Source organism: Alternaria triticimaculans (assembly GCF_023758025.1).
Source record: "Alternaria triticimaculans strain BMP 0046 chromosome Unknown scaffold_9, whole genome shotgun sequence".
In the NCBI taxonomy this organism is placed as follows: domain Eukaryota; kingdom Fungi; phylum Ascomycota; class Dothideomycetes; order Pleosporales; family Pleosporaceae; genus Alternaria; species Alternaria triticimaculans.
The window spans coordinates 445,067-461,743 of NW_026055966.1; the positions used below are offsets into that span (position 1 = coordinate 445,067).

At 52.6% G+C, this 16,677-nt stretch overlaps 4 protein-coding genes across 4 annotated transcripts; 2 read left to right on the forward strand and 2 right to left on the reverse strand.

Annotated features, from left to right (window-relative positions):
* Positions 1-3,243: 3,243 nt before the first annotated feature.
* On the forward strand, positions 3,244-4,404 carry J4E78_006589 (uncharacterized protein; the record flags this gene model as incomplete). The annotated part of the gene is made up of 1 exon (XM_049367199.1): positions 3,244-4,404. One exon carries the CDS (start codon positions 3,244-3,246, stop codon positions 4,402-4,404), a length of 1,161 nt encoding a protein of 386 aa, XP_049220946.1.
* Positions 4,405-5,328: 924 nt separating this feature from the next.
* Positions 5,329-6,492, forward strand: J4E78_006590 (uncharacterized protein; the record flags this gene model as incomplete). The annotated part of the gene is made up of 1 exon (XM_049367200.1): positions 5,329-6,492. One exon carries the CDS (start codon positions 5,329-5,331, stop codon positions 6,490-6,492), a length of 1,164 nt encoding a protein of 387 aa, XP_049220947.1.
* Positions 6,493-11,680: 5,188 nt separating this feature from the next.
* On the reverse strand, positions 11,681-12,499 carry J4E78_006591 (uncharacterized protein; the record flags this gene model as incomplete). Its single annotated transcript, XM_049367201.1, has 1 exon — positions 11,681-12,499. One exon carries the CDS (start codon positions 12,497-12,499, stop codon positions 11,681-11,683), a length of 819 nt encoding a protein of 272 aa, XP_049220948.1.
* A 2,895-nt stretch (positions 12,500-15,394) lies between these two features.
* On the reverse strand, positions 15,395-16,123 carry J4E78_006592 (uncharacterized protein; the record flags this gene model as incomplete). Its single annotated transcript, XM_049367202.1, has 1 exon — positions 15,395-16,123. One exon carries the CDS (start codon positions 16,121-16,123, stop codon positions 15,395-15,397), a length of 729 nt encoding a protein of 242 aa, XP_049220949.1.
* Between the last annotated feature and the right edge of the window lie 554 nt (positions 16,124-16,677).

The window sequence follows — 16,677 nt, forward strand, 5'->3', positions numbered from 1 at the left end:
AATACAATTGCGCCATGATGAGCTTTTTGGCTTCCAGGGTGATGAGCAAAAGTGCTGTGGCGTGTCGAAGTAGTGCCGCCGGCCTGTGCATAAGATGTGCACGCGATCGAGGAGCGCACTGTGATTCGGTTCGGCGCATTCCGAGACAGCAGGCTAAAGTAACATACGACTGGTAGGTGACATCTGTAGTATTCTGATATCAAATAAAGCGCACCGGTTCTTTTCTGGATCGGTCGACCTTGAGGTCAAACACGTCGGGTCGCTGATATCCACCAACTACATCATGGTATTGTTTGCCCTCGATGCAGTCGTCAAGATTCATGTCGGCATACAATATGTCTTCTTGATCTTGCAATGCGGATACATATTCCCTCTCCGCACCGTTGTAGGTGAAGCTAGGCAACGGCGCGCCGGTAGGGTCCAGGAAGAAGGTCGCAGCTCGAGGCATAGTGTGTAGGGTCTCGGCTACCACATCCGCCTGACTTGCACCCTCGATGATCGTTCTGATAGCATCTTCACCAAGGTGGCCTGAGCATGCTACACCGAAACATTTTGCTTCAAAGCAATGTGCTGCAGCACGGGTCTTGTTTGCGGCTAAGTTGTCATAGTTTTTTCCACGCGCAGCGCTTGGACTCGACTGCAAACTGCTATCGTCGGCGGTTTGCTCGGCGGTTTGCGCTGTGTGACGCGAAGTTCTTGTCGGCCATATCGTCGGCCAAGTTGATATATGAATTTGCTCTGCTTGCGCGATCAAAGAGTACCTTGCAAGTGCATTAGTGTTTTCGCCACAGATTAACGCGCCGATACGCCCGTATTGCGTGTTAGCAACACGAAGCCCATAGCCGTCACCGCTACTCCATGTGAGTTTTTCGAAGAAAGTCGGGACCAGCTTTCGATGGTGAACTAGGACTTCGCCTTCGGTTCCAATGAAGATGTTCGAATTGTACAAGCAGCCGTTGCTGTGTCGCGACCTTTCGCTGAAGCCGATGCTCACTAGGATGTTATTCGACCGAGCCGCTTCGCGCAATGCCTCCATTTCATCGCCATCAGCATAGATAGATTCTTGTACCATACGCTGGAATAGGGAGTGATTTTCAGTAGGGGGCCGTAGAGAACTCCAGATCGGAAAGGCAGAGATGTAGGTTTCCGGAAAGACCACGAGGTTGGCCTTGTTGGATGCCGCTTGTCTGATGAAGGATAGGGCTTTATCTGTTGTTTTGCGTGCATTGAGAAAGACAGGTGACGCGTGACAAGCCGCAACGCGTAAGCTGCTTGCCGACGGAAGGCTTCTTCTGTTTGTGCTCGTGTCTGTGAGTGAACAAAGAGGACAGTGTTGATGGTAGGCATAACCCCGCGTTTGCGGCACGAGTTCCCCGCACCTCTTGGAACCACGCAACCAGTTCATGTTGTCCTTACGAGCTTTGCAGGCTCAACGGTATTCAGTAATTGAGCTTGCTGCATCGCTGGAGTGTTGCATGATCTCTGGTCGTCTCTCGGTTCCCAAAGCGGCTGTCACTACGCCAAGAGGAGGCATCGTTTCACGGACGGAATTTACGCAAAGCGTTGCCTTCACGAAGCCCCCTAATTTCGTACGCTCAGAAGAGAAAGCCTCATCAGCCAAGCCATGGTCGATGTCCTATTAAGAGGCATCGCATGCGATGCTGTGCAGGGAGCGAGCAAGGGAAGACGGAGATGCGACCTGGGCGCAATCGGATTTGCCCGGTTCCCTGGCGGATGGGGCTGACACCCGTTCTTCCAACTATGAATGTGGAGTAAAATCGATACACAGCGTTGACCTGGGATGTTCGCCGTCGGTGGATAGACAGATGTGAGCAGGAACCCGTGGCCCGGTGGACGAGAGCCTTGGCCGTTTCGCGCTAACCCACTAGCGTATTCAGGCTGTAAATTATCTGGGCCACTGTTCACTCCTTCATCGTTCCTCAGTATCATGTATAATCCACACACGTCTGTTCGCGCGAGAAAAGATTCTTCAGTAGGCGGTTAGGGGACGTGTGACTGTGCCGACATTGAAAGACCTGCATTACAGCCCACTGGAGTACAGGCGTAGCTTCGGAGCGGCGATCGGATGCGGTAGCACCGTAAGTACAACATCAATCGCAGAGAGTAGCCAATTTCCTGAGATAACGAGCATTTTTCAGGAAGTCCGGTATGCACATGGCCCGATGCAGCATGTGTGTACGATCGATGTTGCGACCTCGGGCCAAGGACAGCAATTAGCCGCCTTGCCACAACGCCCGACCAGAGCACACATGACACATGATCTTGATCATCGTTACGTTGCCGTATTGATGAATCATCTCATTTTGATCTCAACATGATCCATTTGAAGTTCGCCAGGAAGCAAAAGGTTGTGATAACTCAGTATAGTCGTAATCCTGATGGGGGGATAACGACGTTGGCTGCATCATTCATTCATCATTAATCGGCCAGAGCATAGCCCGTCGCTATATCGCCATCGGTGACCGATGTAAGGCTTAGTGAAGCAGCGGAATCAAGGCGCTGCTTGCTTTGTCACCAAGCTGAGAAGTTGGAAGGCGTTTCAGCCTAGCTCGTGGGATAAGTGACGTTCCAGGTCCGGCAATGTGCCGAGCAACCTGGGAATCCCACGGCAGTGACCGAAGCCACCTTCCACGTTTCGAGCTGGTTCCGGTACCTCAATTTCAGGAACTGTGCAGCCATTATCAATCTACTGACCAATCAAGCTACCGCGACGGCACCGATTGATGTGAAATTCCGCTGTGGGTCACCCGCGTGCCTGGACTGACAATCCTGACATGAACCACATCGGTCCGATGCAGCTTTCTGTGCCCTGTGCGTCCAATTCATGCTAAACAACAACCCAGTCGCGACCGCCTCTGGAGCGCTTGGCAACACAGCGGGACGTAGTGGTGCTCCACTTTAGACGTTTTGACAGGATTGTTTATCAGATGAAGGGACTTCGCGGCCCTTCTCCGATGACGCAAATGGTTTCGAAACCCAAGTTGGCAAGTAGCGCCATGTCAAGTCCAGTTTGGCACAGATGGTGTGCAGGCAAGGGTTAGATGGCATGCAAGATCTTGTGCCCAGAGTGACTTGCATGCCGAGTAGGCACAGCACTGCCTGTTCCATGTCTCCCAGGCTTGACTGAGGGGGTATAAGAGTCTTGGGATCTTCCACTCATCCCATCTATCACCCAAAGTCGATCTTTCCTGCTCTTAGATACCCCAACAGTACTCGCTCAAGATGCGTTACTCACTCCTTGCTTTCGCTACTTGCGCTCTGGCAGCACGCCCTTTCCTCAACGAACCCGATACTGGTATCGACGACCAGTTGGCTGGATTCGTCGCTAATGACACCCTACCTCCTCTCAAGTCTTTGGTCGGTCTGCCAGACTTCCAATGGGTCGGCCGCCAGCACATGAACACCTCCGCCTACACATACTACCGCAACGGAGCGGCTGGCGAATGGTCATACCGCAACAACCTCGAAGTCTTCTCCCGCTACCGATTGAGGCCTCGCGTCCTCCGCGACATCACCAACATCCAAGCCTCCATGCCCACGACTATTCTCGGCCACAACTTTTCAGCGCCCTTCTTCATCTCCCCATGTGCACGCGGTGGATATGCCAACGAGGATGGTGAGCTTGGGCTCGTCAAGGGTGCCGGCGAAGGCGACATCCTCTACATGACCTCGCTCTACTCGTCCAAGAGCTTGGAAGACATCTACGCCGCTCGCCCCAACGGTTCAGAGCAGGTCTTGTTCCAACAAGTCTACCTTGACGGTGACATGAACGACACCCAGGTCCTCTTCAAGAGGATCGAGGATCTCGGCGCGAAGGCTATTGTCCTGACTGTCGACTCTCCCGGTGATGGTGTCAGGCACCGTGCTGCCCGCTACGGTGTCGGTTCTGCCGACGTCAACCTGAGTCTCCTGACATGGGATCTGTACCAGCAGCTGTCCAACATGACCTCCCTACCCATCATCCCCAAGGGTATCCAGACCGTCGAAGACGCTCGCGAGGCCGTCAAGCAGGGCGTAAAGGCCATCTTCCTCTCCAACCACGGCGGCCGTCAAACCGACACTTCGCCCTCCTCCCTTGAAGTCGCCCTAGAGATCTACAACGAGGACCCTGAGATCTTCCAACAGATCGAGGTCTACGCTGACGGAGGTATCCGCTACGGAACCGATGTTCTCAAGCTCCTCTCCCTCGGTGTAAAGGCTGTCGGTCTCGGAAGGCCCTTCATGTACGCCAACATCTACGGCGCTGAGGGTGTCGCAAGGGCGACAGAGATGCTCAAGTACGAGCTCATCAATGACGCGGCGAACATTGGTGTAACCGACCTCAAGAAGATCGGCCCAGAGTTCGTGAACTGGAAGACTCCCGCTGTAAGCTTCAGCGTATAGACGGTGACGTCACCAGTTCTTGCTGCGCAGGAGCTCAAAAATTCCCTTCTCTTCAACTAGATGTACATACTTTTAGCGAACAGTTTATCAAGACTTTCTTCTACTTCAAACATGCCTTCGAGTTCTGTACAATCCATGATCGCGACTACACAGATTATACAAACCTATGGACGATAAGGCTTGCCGCTGTCGCGGCGGCTGGAAGGTGTATCAAAGTAAGCATAGTTTGTTCGGCGGCATCGTCAGTATTGTCGCAACAACTCCACCTGGTCACACGTGTGAAGCGTCAAGGAGGCTACTTTCTACGCGTCGAGGTCACGCGTTCAAAAAGCAAGCCCGTAGCCTCCTAGGGTCAAACACGCTAGTGTCTTAGCGTGTTGCGTGCCTTCCCGAGGCCCAGTCTCACCACTTTTGGTTCCATCCCAACCCTCATCGTCAGTCGCCTGCAACTATTGAGTAGAGAGCGTCAGATATTGTCCGATAAATCTTCGTGGTTTGCTCAGCGACAACAAGCGCAAAATTTTCGCGACACCACCATAGCCCGTTCACCATTCGCAGGCCCATTCGGACCCTTATCGCGCGCCTTATCGGCCACGTGTAGGGCGCATCTCAGCAGTCTATTCCCATGAAAATGCGCTGCCTCCTTAGCCCTACATACGCAATGACATACTCAATCAGACATCGGTTAGGTAATGAAGACACTCGCGCTAGACATTGAAAGGCAGGTGTACGCCGGACGCGACAGCGTTCTACACTAACAATATTTCCTCGCGCTCCATTTATGTCTTCCACAATTAGGCCTCAACCTTGACGCAGTCCTCCTCTCAAACTCTAGAACAAACGGCGCCATCAGCATAGTATCTCGGATCTTCGCCGCTCTCGTCCCAGTCGATTTCCACAGAACATAGCAGACTCAGCCAAGTCATGGTACATGCCACGGAGGATACGAATGAGAACCCACAACATGCGACGAAACTCTTGACGCAGAGCGCTGTTATCAAGGATGGAGCGAATACCTCATCTGAGAATGACGTAGTCATCAGCTACCGCGGCGGCATCGTTGAGAATAGACACAACGTACACGCGGCCATTGTCGACGCTTCTGGCAGACTACTCTACACAATTGGCGACTACCAAAGAATGACCCTTGCGCGATCATCAACGAAACCAATACAGACCCTTGCGATCTTGGAAACAGGCGCTGCGGAGACTTTCGAATACGATGACGCAGATGTAGCGCTCATGTGCGCTTCGCATAGTAGTGAACCTCGACATATCGAACGAGCACAAGCGATGCTGGAGAAGACGGGAGAGAAAGAGGAGATCCTTACATGTGGTGGACACCCCGCTCAGAACGCTGCTGTCAATCGCGCATGGATCAGAGAAGACTTTACACCGACTGCTATCTACAACAATTGCTCTGGAAAACATGTAGGTATGGTAGCAGGTGCGGTGTGTCTGGGCGCTACGGCTCACGACTACTACTTACATGAGCATGCCATGCAGCAGCGCGTGTACCGAGCTGTTGAGGACATAAGCGGGCTTACTAAGAAAGAGGTGCTATGGACTGTCGACGGATGCAATCTTCCAACACCAGCGATGCCTCTTCCGAACCTCGCGCTCATGTTTGCCAGGCTTGCGGATGCCGCTGACCTTTCCGATGGTCCCTCGAAAGAGGCCCTGGATCAGAGAACACAACATCTAGCTCGGATTCACAAGTGCATGGCCAGCTACCCTGGACTGGTTGCTGGCGAAGGTCGCTTCGACACAGCGCTCATGACGCCTTATAACGGACAAGTCGTTGGCAAGATCGGAGCAGATGCCTGTTATGCAGTAGCAGTTCGTGCTTCACCCGACGCTGATCTGGCTGGGATGAATCACGGTGCTATGGGAATCGCCGTCAAGGTTGAAGACGGCAACCTCGATGTTCTGTATGCTGCCGTCATGGAGATTCTGGAACAGCTGAACATCGGTTCAAGCGAAGTGAGGCAGTCGTTGGACGGTTGGCGATATCCAAAGATTGTCAATACTGCAGGTGTTGTCACGGGCGGCTACGAGCATTGCTTCAAAGTACGAAGTGTGGTGTAGTAACAATCTTACAGAACAGTATCGACGCATATATTACCAATCCTCTATAGCCCTCTGAACCGAGCTGCCGCAACATACCACCTATAAAAACCGAAACGGTGTGTTGACTAACCTCGTAGATATCAAGAGTTGGACGGCCTAGAAAGGAAACATCCCATCAGACCCGCCGTGAAAGGTATCAGATGTACAAGAAGATCATCTAGCCTCATACCCAAAGGAGCAAAGCTAGCCATCTTCAAGAGTATGGAACCCACCTCTTTGCAGAACACGAAGATCGTCATACCATCCCTCACCCATGTACGAACATCTCGGCACATCTCCAAGTACAGTCTTTGCCCTTTCCTTTTCTCCAGTGGAAGGGTTTCGAAGCCGGCTAATATGCTGGGTCCATCGCCCGAAAGTCCGGTTCTCTTGCGGAACTCGACGAGTGTTCTCATGCATGCTAACCATCTGTCCAGAGCCACTTTACACTTTTCGTACTCATTGTTCAGCGCATCTTTTAGCTCCTCGGAGTATTGCACAGCTGTACTTTTGATGCGCTCCATAGTGTTCTGCATGTGTGCGATCTCATGACGTCCAGCGTTTTGTGATTCGAGAAGAACAAGTAGCTGGATTCCCAGCTCTCCGCGATCAAGAAGCGGCTGGTTTGCCATCGAGCCTAGACTTTGAACAGCATTCTCATTCCTGACTTGATCGTCGACTATCGCTGGCGTTACAGGACGGAGGGTTGTGCGAGGTTGATTCGTACGGCGTGAGCTCGATGCTGGTTGTGTTATCGTTGGCGCCTTCTTCGCGTTGCTTCGTACAGTCCGTGCGGCTGCGTTCTTCATCCCTACCAGCTCGCTTCGCTGCGGCTTCCTCTTGACCGTTCTTGTGGTTTTGGCACTCCAGGGCTTCCTTGGAGATGCCACAACAGCTACACGTTGGGTAGTGGATCGTTCTGGAGTTCGAACTGGATTCTGAGATGCTCCTGATGATTGCAGCTGACGTAGGGAAACAGTATTGACTTTCTCTGCGTGTTTGGTTTTCCTTGAAGCGCCAGCCTCGTAATCAGGGCTCAATTCATCAATATCATCACTGGATGATAACGTAGGGCTGCGAAGAAGCTCATCGCGATTCACGCGGACTGCTGCCACGAAGCTTGAAGGTCTCGTTGACGCTTTCACGCGTGCTTTGTAAGCTTTGTTCTTTCCACTGGCTTCGACCTTTCGACAGGCGCGCTGGACGATCCACGCAGAGACTTGCAATCGTATTCTATGTCGAGTGAACTTAGTACCTCGCGCTTGAAAACAATTTTGTTGGCGGACTGACTTACTTGCGTTGATCACTTCGATTTTCGTAGATCAGATGCCTTGGATACGTGCTCTCTGCAATCTTGGTACGAGTCTTGACTTTCGAAGACTTCTGGACTCTGAAGGTATCGTTGACTTTGAACTTCTTGCTGACTCTGCTAGGGGTATCGACACGTGTAACGAAAGGTCCTTTAACACCATTGTTCCAGACATGATGGCCGAATTGTTCTAGGCAATCTCTTGAGATTTCCTCCAGACAGATGCGTCGATCTCGAAGAGCATCGCGTATGGCGTTTCTTGTCTTGTATCGCGTCGCAATAGACTCGACAATGGGCTTCGTCGAATCCCAGAAGCGTTGAACATCAGGTACTGACTTGAAGTCTGGTATGCCGGACTTGCCAGGATCCTTGGCTAAATTGATGAGCCCAAGACGTGACAGATATACAACAGCGTGTATTCCCCCCTTGGTGCATTCCTCGATCAAGCTCAGGGAATCATCATCTGGTGGCATAACCCCAGGATCAGTGAGTTCTGTTACTGTTAATTAGTCAATGTCTTCTTTCTCAGAATGCATATAGGGGATATTGTGCGCACCTTCGAAGTAGAATCGAAGTCGTAGAGACTACAGGGCGTTGATAGCGTCTGAAAGTGATTGCTTCGATGTGATGAACACAGTAAGCGCAATACAGAGGCTACCGAAGAAGGACGAGGTTATTCTGCAGTGCCGTGCTGCGAGACTCCCCATGTGGTATGCAGAGAGGGCATCCTAATGCTTTACTTATAACAACACAGCAACATCTACATACCAGAGTATGTTTTGTGCCCAGAAAGATGATGATTTCGGCAGCCAAGCGCAGGACTATTTCGCCGAATCGCCGGAAGGATTCATACCTGGAGAAGAATCTACTCCTCGCATACTATGACTCATTTACCTGGTGGTTTCCCGGAATCGGGTACGCTATGCCAGAACAGCTACTGTGGTTCTACCAGTAGAGAAGCTTGGACGACACTCGCAGCTCCTATTCTGAGGATGTAATTTCGGGGAACGTCGCCTCGTGCCAGATTGCTTCCATGATCGGCGACCAAGGACCTTCATAGCTCTACACAAAGTCAGCCCATTGGCTGAAATGATGTTGAGATGATGTTGAGCTGCAAGACGTCCAAGTACGTTAGGCAACAGGCCAAGATCTGGTCTGAGAGCGTCCCTTGCGGATTTCGAGCGGAGCGGAGATTACGTCCTACCCACTCCAGATTCCCTGCTGTTCTTCAACGGGAGGAGCGGTGCTCGTTCCCCAGCGAATCGTTGCTGATCACCCAGTGCCTTATCAGACGGTTGTAGCAAAACCGTTGCCGCAGGCCGTGCGTTCGGGATCTCATAGGCTGTAAGCCAGCCATACCTTGAAGGAAATCATACATCTTTCGTGGGAAATACGAGGAATGAAAGCTTGGCCACACTAATGTTTCAAAGATTGTGTCACAGCAAGAAACTGGCGCTCTCGATGAGTCCGTCTGGTCTCGGGAATAAAGAACTGCCTAGGCTGGCGTTGCCGATGACCCTCCGCAGCGTAGGCAATGGTGCTGACAAGACCAAACCCCTGGGAATAGAAAAGTAAAGGAAGATAGACACCGTGATTCAAAGGGTGGCTGCAATAGTTCTCATGCGCAGACTGATGGTTTGTGGCTTGTCGAGCCGAGACTGCATGGCACGTGAGTCCGAATCGCACACGTTAGCGAGTGATTGGCAATAAGAGAAAGTGCTGAGTACCATTATCGGTGAAGCTTTGGGGATTTTGCGTCGCTTCTACCTGGGAGCGTGCATGCACTGCATATTGTCTAGTGGCTGATACACGAACACTGACGCTAACTCGATTCATCTGTAGAGGCAACCGCGCCGCATTGCTGCCAGCATCTTTATCCTGCCGGTGAAGGACCTGGCAATAACTAGCGACCCCTTACGCCCCTTTCTTGCGGCGGAACGCACCGCGTACGTTCCTATTCAATTTCCTGGGTCGGAGGCGCACACCACAGGGGCCGGGAAGAAATAAGGAGTCCAGGAGCCGGACCCCCTAGTCTATGGCGTCGCCTTAGCCGACGTTCCGACAATTGTAGGTCCGAGGCAGGGGTCATATGTTCCGATCCCTAGTGAAGATCGGCCCGGAGGACATTTCGGACGTCTGTCAAAATGCAGCGTTGACTTGATCGAGTAGAAAGAGTAGGTTAAAAACGTACAGTTACTTCCATAACGCCATGTACTGATTTCCTTCCAACGAAAAAAACAGATCAACAAACTCCTGACCCTTGTGTAACCTACAATAACAGAGATGGAACATGCGCGAAAGCCCTAATTGAACCCCACACCCAGAAAAGTCAACATGCTGACCTATTCAGTCCCCAGAGACTGATCTCGCGATGCGTTCTTTGTATAAACAGCAGAACGCATGCCATATAGAAGAGTTCGGTTTCTTGGTAAGGACGATCCCGTATTCTCACGCATGCACGCTGAAGGATCCAGCAAGACACGAGCGTTTTGATGCTGTGAGGAATACGTTAGCTAGTTCTCAGACCCATTGTTACAATACTGACTCGACGCGATCTTGATCGTCTTCGTACAAGAGGTAATCGGGGCGAACATAGTCCTGGTTCAGTTCGTCGATGTCGTTGGCGCATGTCTTGAAGGAACTATTGTGGTTCCATAACCAGGGACCATGCTCCTTCAGGAGCGGCTCTATGCTCGCATCGAGAAAGGTAGGCTGTGAACATATCGTCTCACATAAATCTCCCACGGAGAGATACGTGTCGACGATTTGATCCACAATCTCTTTAGTCGCTTTGTTGAGGTCGCTGGCTATGCCCTCGTATCTAGGGCGTCCTCGTTTGGTTGCGCCTTTGTTACCTACAGAGGGTTGTCGGAGACCCAAAGGCTCGGTGTAATGATGAACTCGGGCTGTTTTGAAGGTAGCTTCGAGTAGTCTTCCCAATGTTTCGGGTGCTTTGAGGGTCGCCATGTGAGAACCCGCATTGAGAGTCGGCATTTGGAGCCAAAACAGGTGGCGAATGATGAAACTGGAAGAACGTCAGTCAAGATATCAGACAGTGGACGCGTTGCTTTTAGCGCACGAAAGCGTCACATCTCCCAATAAAGCACCCACGAATTCGTAAAGATCGCTTACCTGTCGGAGTTTTGCGAGTCTGCACAAACAGAGAGGTGCTGGGTCGGAGATTTTAGGTACAAGCTGGATTATGCAACAAGAACTCAGCTTTGAGAGAGTAGATGATTCAAGTATGCAGACGAACCTTGAGCCCTCACTGTCCTCCACAGCAACTCTCAGCACGAACAGCGTGGCTCAGAGACATATGCCGTCCCGGGCTTGTCTCAGTGACCATTGTTGTTCGAGCGAGACCCGGCTCGCTGCCACTGGAATGTTCTGGCTTTCCACAAAGCTTGTGGCCACGCATTGTGAGTCAGACATGCCAGGTGGGCAGATGAGTTCTCGTTGGCGCCAAAAGGTCTCAGCCGAATCAGTGGGTCTCATTCGCCGACATCATTAATGACACATCGGCCGGGATTCCGGGATATCTTCTTCGCGAGGCCCTGCATGCAGTCCGGTTTCGTGTTGTGCTGTTTGGTGCAAGTCGGGTGGAGTGGAAGCCGCGAAGACGGCACCAGCCTGCAGCAATACTTAGCGCGAACGCGTGACGTTATCGAAGTTGCAAACAATGGTGTTGTGAAGTTGACTATAATTGGATTGCCGTTAATCAACTACCTCCTCCCTGCTAACTTTCAGCCAAAAGTGCCCAGTCGTCCTCCATGACATCAATGAACGTCCGCCCATCTTGTCAACGCCCAGAACAGCAAACAAACAAAACTTTCTAGGACCGCTTTTGCGCCACCCACCTTATTCAGAGCTGTCTAGCTTGTCTGTGATCGCCAGCAGCTCATTCTGAATGTCCGCCCCTTGCTTGACTTTGACCTTCTTCGCCTCTGGTCCAGCGCTAATCCCAGCGGCCTCAGCGTTCCGATTAGTAGTGAAACCTGCATATACTGCAGCCATGTCACCGGGAATAGGTCTAGGTCGCTTCCGCATGGCTGCTGCTGGGATGTCGAAGTACGGTGAGCCCTGGACAGCCCTGTCGGTGATGCTCAGTGGCTTGATGTTACCGTCTATAGGACCAGGGACGTAGGGACTAGGCTTGAGCATAGCCGGCATGGTACCGCTGAGCGAAATTTGGGTGCTAGCCTCGATTCTCTTTGCTTGCGCATCCTCTGCTGCTCTCTTCACGCGCCAGTTAGGGGTATATTCTGGCGAGGCGGGGCGACCACAGAACTCATATTCGGCTGTCTTGTTGCGAAGAAGTGGACCCCTGGCGAATACCGTGGTAGAGTTTTCGAGATATGCTGGCCGGCCACGATTCGGCCTGCTGGCTTTGATGTTGCCCAGATTATCAAAATCGTAGGGCCAGAATGTGCTGAGCTCCTTCGCAGTATACGTTTGGGAGTTGTAGACGGCGTAGCAGGCTTTGTCGTCGAGGTATACATACCTTAGGGGCTCCCTTCTGCCATAGATAATGGGACGTGGTACCTTCCCCATGTACATCTTCCAGGTTGGATGACCGCGGACTGTAGTCTTCGACCGCATAACGAAGGCCTTGTTGGAGTCGCCATTGCCATCGCCATGGTGCCAAAGGATTCGCATTCGTTTGCCGTCGGAGACCATTGTATTCTCCCGACCGGGGGTTGCTGCTGCAATGTATCCAGATTTGACCATGATGTATCCGTCTGAGTGTTATTTTACCTTACCTTCCAGAAAATTTGACGTATGCAGGCGGATACAGGGGTTTGCGGGAGCTGGGGATTGTAGGGCTGCTTATTTGATGCCTGGAATTATGAATGGAAAAGAAAGGGGGACTTACCACTGAAATGAATGAATGATGATGATGATGATGATGATGATGATGAAGGGAAGCTCGGTTAGAACGATATGGGGGAGGGAAGAGGAGTCGTGCACTGAGGGAGGAGTATTATATAGAACTTCAAGAGCTCTGCTGCCAGCGAAGGCGGAAGCCAGTAATCACGTGGCAAGTGAGACGTACCTTGAAATCCACCATGATCCACTACCACGAGGTTTAGACAAGAGGAATGATGGGTGTTGATAAGATGCCGCGCTATATAATCAGGGTCTCCAGCAAGACAGCTCGTAGCTATCGGACATTCCACACAACAAACTAAATGTTCGATGACCTGCGATCAACGAGACTACCATTAGCTTGTCCTAAAGGCGTGTGCCGTCCTTCGTGGAGATGTCCCGCGACGTTTTAGATATGTACTTGTAATTGATGTCGAATACTTGACGAAATTGCGAGAATACGAATCCATTAATGCTCGACATGAACAGGATAAGAGGACGACACTGTACAGTGACAAGAGCTTTACTTGAAGAGCGTTGATCTATAGCAACATGGCTCAAATTCGCGGAAATCCATGGATTGTAGGAGCTCAGAGTCGTGTTACGAGTGCATCTGGACGAAAACAGTGTAATTGCGTTCTTGCGGCATCTCGTCGATGGTCCGTGACGATGATGATGATGGTGCGGTCGAGTCGGACCTTCCTGGCGGATTGATGTCAACGATGTTGGCTCGGGCCAATCAAAGACGCCAAGAAAACGGTAGGTCATCCAGATCGAACTTCACGACCGCCACCACTCGCATCGCCAGACCCAACGCTCGCTGGACCCCCGAGCATCAATTGCGCGAGACAACACACATACGGCAATCACGATGCTCGCACGACACGCACCTGCCTCATCGGCGCTCAGCGCGGCCGCCCACCGAACGCTGCCCGCGGCTTCGGCAGCTACTCGCCTTTCGGCCGCCCCCCAGAACCGCACACAGAAGAGGACGCTCGCGACGGTCCAGGATGCGCCACCAAAGAGGACATATGGCGGCTTGAAGGACCAGGACAGGATCTTCCAGAACTTGTACGGACACCACGGCGCGGATCTGAAGAGCGCGCAGAAGTACGGTGATTGGCACAAGACGAAGGAGATCCTGCTCAAGGGTCACGAATGGGTGTGTAGAGGCTATCGTACACGGCATACGAATCAAGGCTGACGGATATAGATCATCTCTGAGATCAAGGCTTCTGGTCTCCGTGGCCGAGGTGGTGCTGGTTTCCCCTCTGGTCTGAAATGGGTAGGCAACGTCAAGATCTGTTACCGCGACCTCTGCTAATGGATGCAGTCATTCATGAACTTCAAAGATTGGGACAAGGACAGCAAGCCCCGCTACTTGGTCGTCAACGCCGATGAGGGTGAGCCCGGAACCTGCAAGGACCGCGAGATTATGCGCAAGGACCCCCACAAGCTCATCGAGGGCTGCCTCGTCGCTGGCCGTGCCATGAACGCTACCGCTGCCTACATCTACATCCGAGGAGAATTCTACCACGAAGCCACCGTACTCCAGCGCGCCATCCAGGAGGCATACCAAGCCGGTCTCATCGGCAAGAACGCCTGCGGTTCCGGATACGACTTTGATGTCTACATCCACCGAGGAATGGGCGCCTACGTCTGTGGTGAGGAGACCTCCCTCATCGAGTCGCTGGAGGGCAAGCCCGGAAAGCCCCGCTTGAAGCCTCCGTTCCCCGCTGCCGTTGGTCTTTTCGGATGCCCTTCCACTGTCGCCAACGTCGAGACTATCGCGGTCGCACCCACAATTTGCCGACGAGGAGGCAGCTGGTTCGCCGGCTTCGGTCGTGAGCGCAACCAGGGTACCAAACTATTCGCCATCTCCGGTCACGTCAACCACCCTTGCACTGTAGAGGAGGAGATGTCCATCCCTCTCCGCGAGCTCATCGACAAGCACTGCGGTGGTGTCCGTGGTGGCTGGGACAACCTGAAGGCCATCATTCCCGGTGGTTCTTCGACCCCCGTTCTGCCCAAGCACATCTGCGACGACCAACTGATGGACTTTGACGCGCTCAAGGACTCGCAGTCTGGTTTCGGTACCGCCGCTGTCATCGTCATGGATCAGTCCACAGATATCGTCCGCGCCATCACCCGTCTTGCTAAGTTCTACCACCACGAGTCCTGCGGGCAGTGCACACCCTGCCGTGAGGGATCAAAGTGGACTCACCAGATTATGGACCGCTTCTCCAAGGGCCAGGGTCGTGAGCGTGAGATCGACATGCTCCAGGAGTTGACCAAGCAGGTCGAGGGTCACACCATCTGCGCGTTGGGCGAGGCCTTCGCATGGCCGCTCCAGGGTCTCATCAGGCATTTCAGGCCAGAGCTTGAGGCTAGGATGCAGGACTACGGATTGAAGAACGGTGGTCAGGCGCTGGCAGGTGGATGGGCACATGATTCCGCCAAGAAGGGTCTTCTTGTCTCGCCCGGCCAGTAGAGGAAGAGCTGGGAGATTTGTACTATGCATATTCCGTGTGTTTGAATTTTGATTTCGGCGTGCAATTACTTTGAAGAGCTGAGCTGTAAATAGTTTCTCGGCGCAAATAAAGCAAGATTGAAATTGACTCGCATGACATCCTTTCTCGCAGTCATCACAGCAACGCCCGAAACGCCTTGCAAACGAAAGTAACAGTATTTCCCTCGCCCTCGCTCTCAGGTCCCCATGCAAATCTGGATAAACTCCTCCCTCGAAATCGCGTTATCGTTGTCCATGTCGAACTCCTCAATCATAGCCACTAATTCATCATGCGACAGCGCCTCACCCAACTCCCTCGCAACACGTGTAAGATCCTGCAGGGTAATCGTCCCCTTCCCGCCCTCGTCAAATAGCTCAAAAGCCCTAAGAATCTCATCTCTCGGATCACGACTCAAGATCCTCTGCGCCATGAGCGTCTGGAACGCCTGAAAGCTCAGCAACTGTCTTCCAGGCGCCGCATACTGCTGCTGTTGTTGCTGTCTCGAACTCTGCTTCCCACCCTGCTGGCCCCCTTGCGTCCCATACTGCTGCAGAATGCCCAGAATCTCCTGCTTGGGCAAATCAAACCCGAGTGCTTTCATCGCCACTTTGAGCTCGTGGTAGTCGATGTAGCCGTCCTTGTCGAGATCGAAGAGGTTGAAGGCTTCGCCGATTTCTTCTCGTTGTTCTTCTGTGAGTTCCGCGAGAGAGGCGGCGCCGGAGGCTTCCATGCGTTGGGCGGTTTCGCGCGCGGCGCGCTCGCGTTCTAGGCGCTCGGATTCGAGGCGTTGGGCGTTTTTGGGGTTGGGTGGGAAGGCCGGTGTGCTGCTGAAGGTGGGTTGCGGTTGGGTGGGTTGTTGGGGTGGTGCGGTGCGGTTTAGACCGTAGCGTGGGCCAGGGCCGAGAGGGTTGGAGGATGTCGCCATGGGGAGGGAGGTGGTGGTGGTTGAGGATGGGTGTTGTGGGATTGGTGGGGTGCGCGAGGTGGTGGTGGACTTGCGCGCGCGGTCTGTTGGGCGAGATATAGGCCCAAAGAATATTGCGAGGGTTCACGAAGGCTGCAAATGTATCTCGTTGAGTTGCGACAATTCTTCTCGCTATTTGGAGATTCTCGATGTGGACGAAGATGCGCAGTTGTTTGGGACGCGAGGCGCGTCGGGCGTGCGAGCTTAGCTGCAGCTCTAGCGCGATTTGGCCTGGCAGTGGGGAATTGAGTTGTGTAGGGCTGACAGAGGCCCTGGCATACGATTACGATGTAAATTCTGGTGAATATCAAGTTTAGTATCTGTTCATCGATTCTTCTTCCGAAAGCGGTCTCAGCAACTTCCTGCGTTTGATCTGTTCAATGAACAAACAAGACGGCTCGATTACTGCCACGAATCTCCATGCAGCTGATCGAACCACCGAGGCAGTTAGAGCGCAAGCAATATGCATTGCATGTAAGCTACCCACATTCGACTGCCTATCGGACCTTCAATCT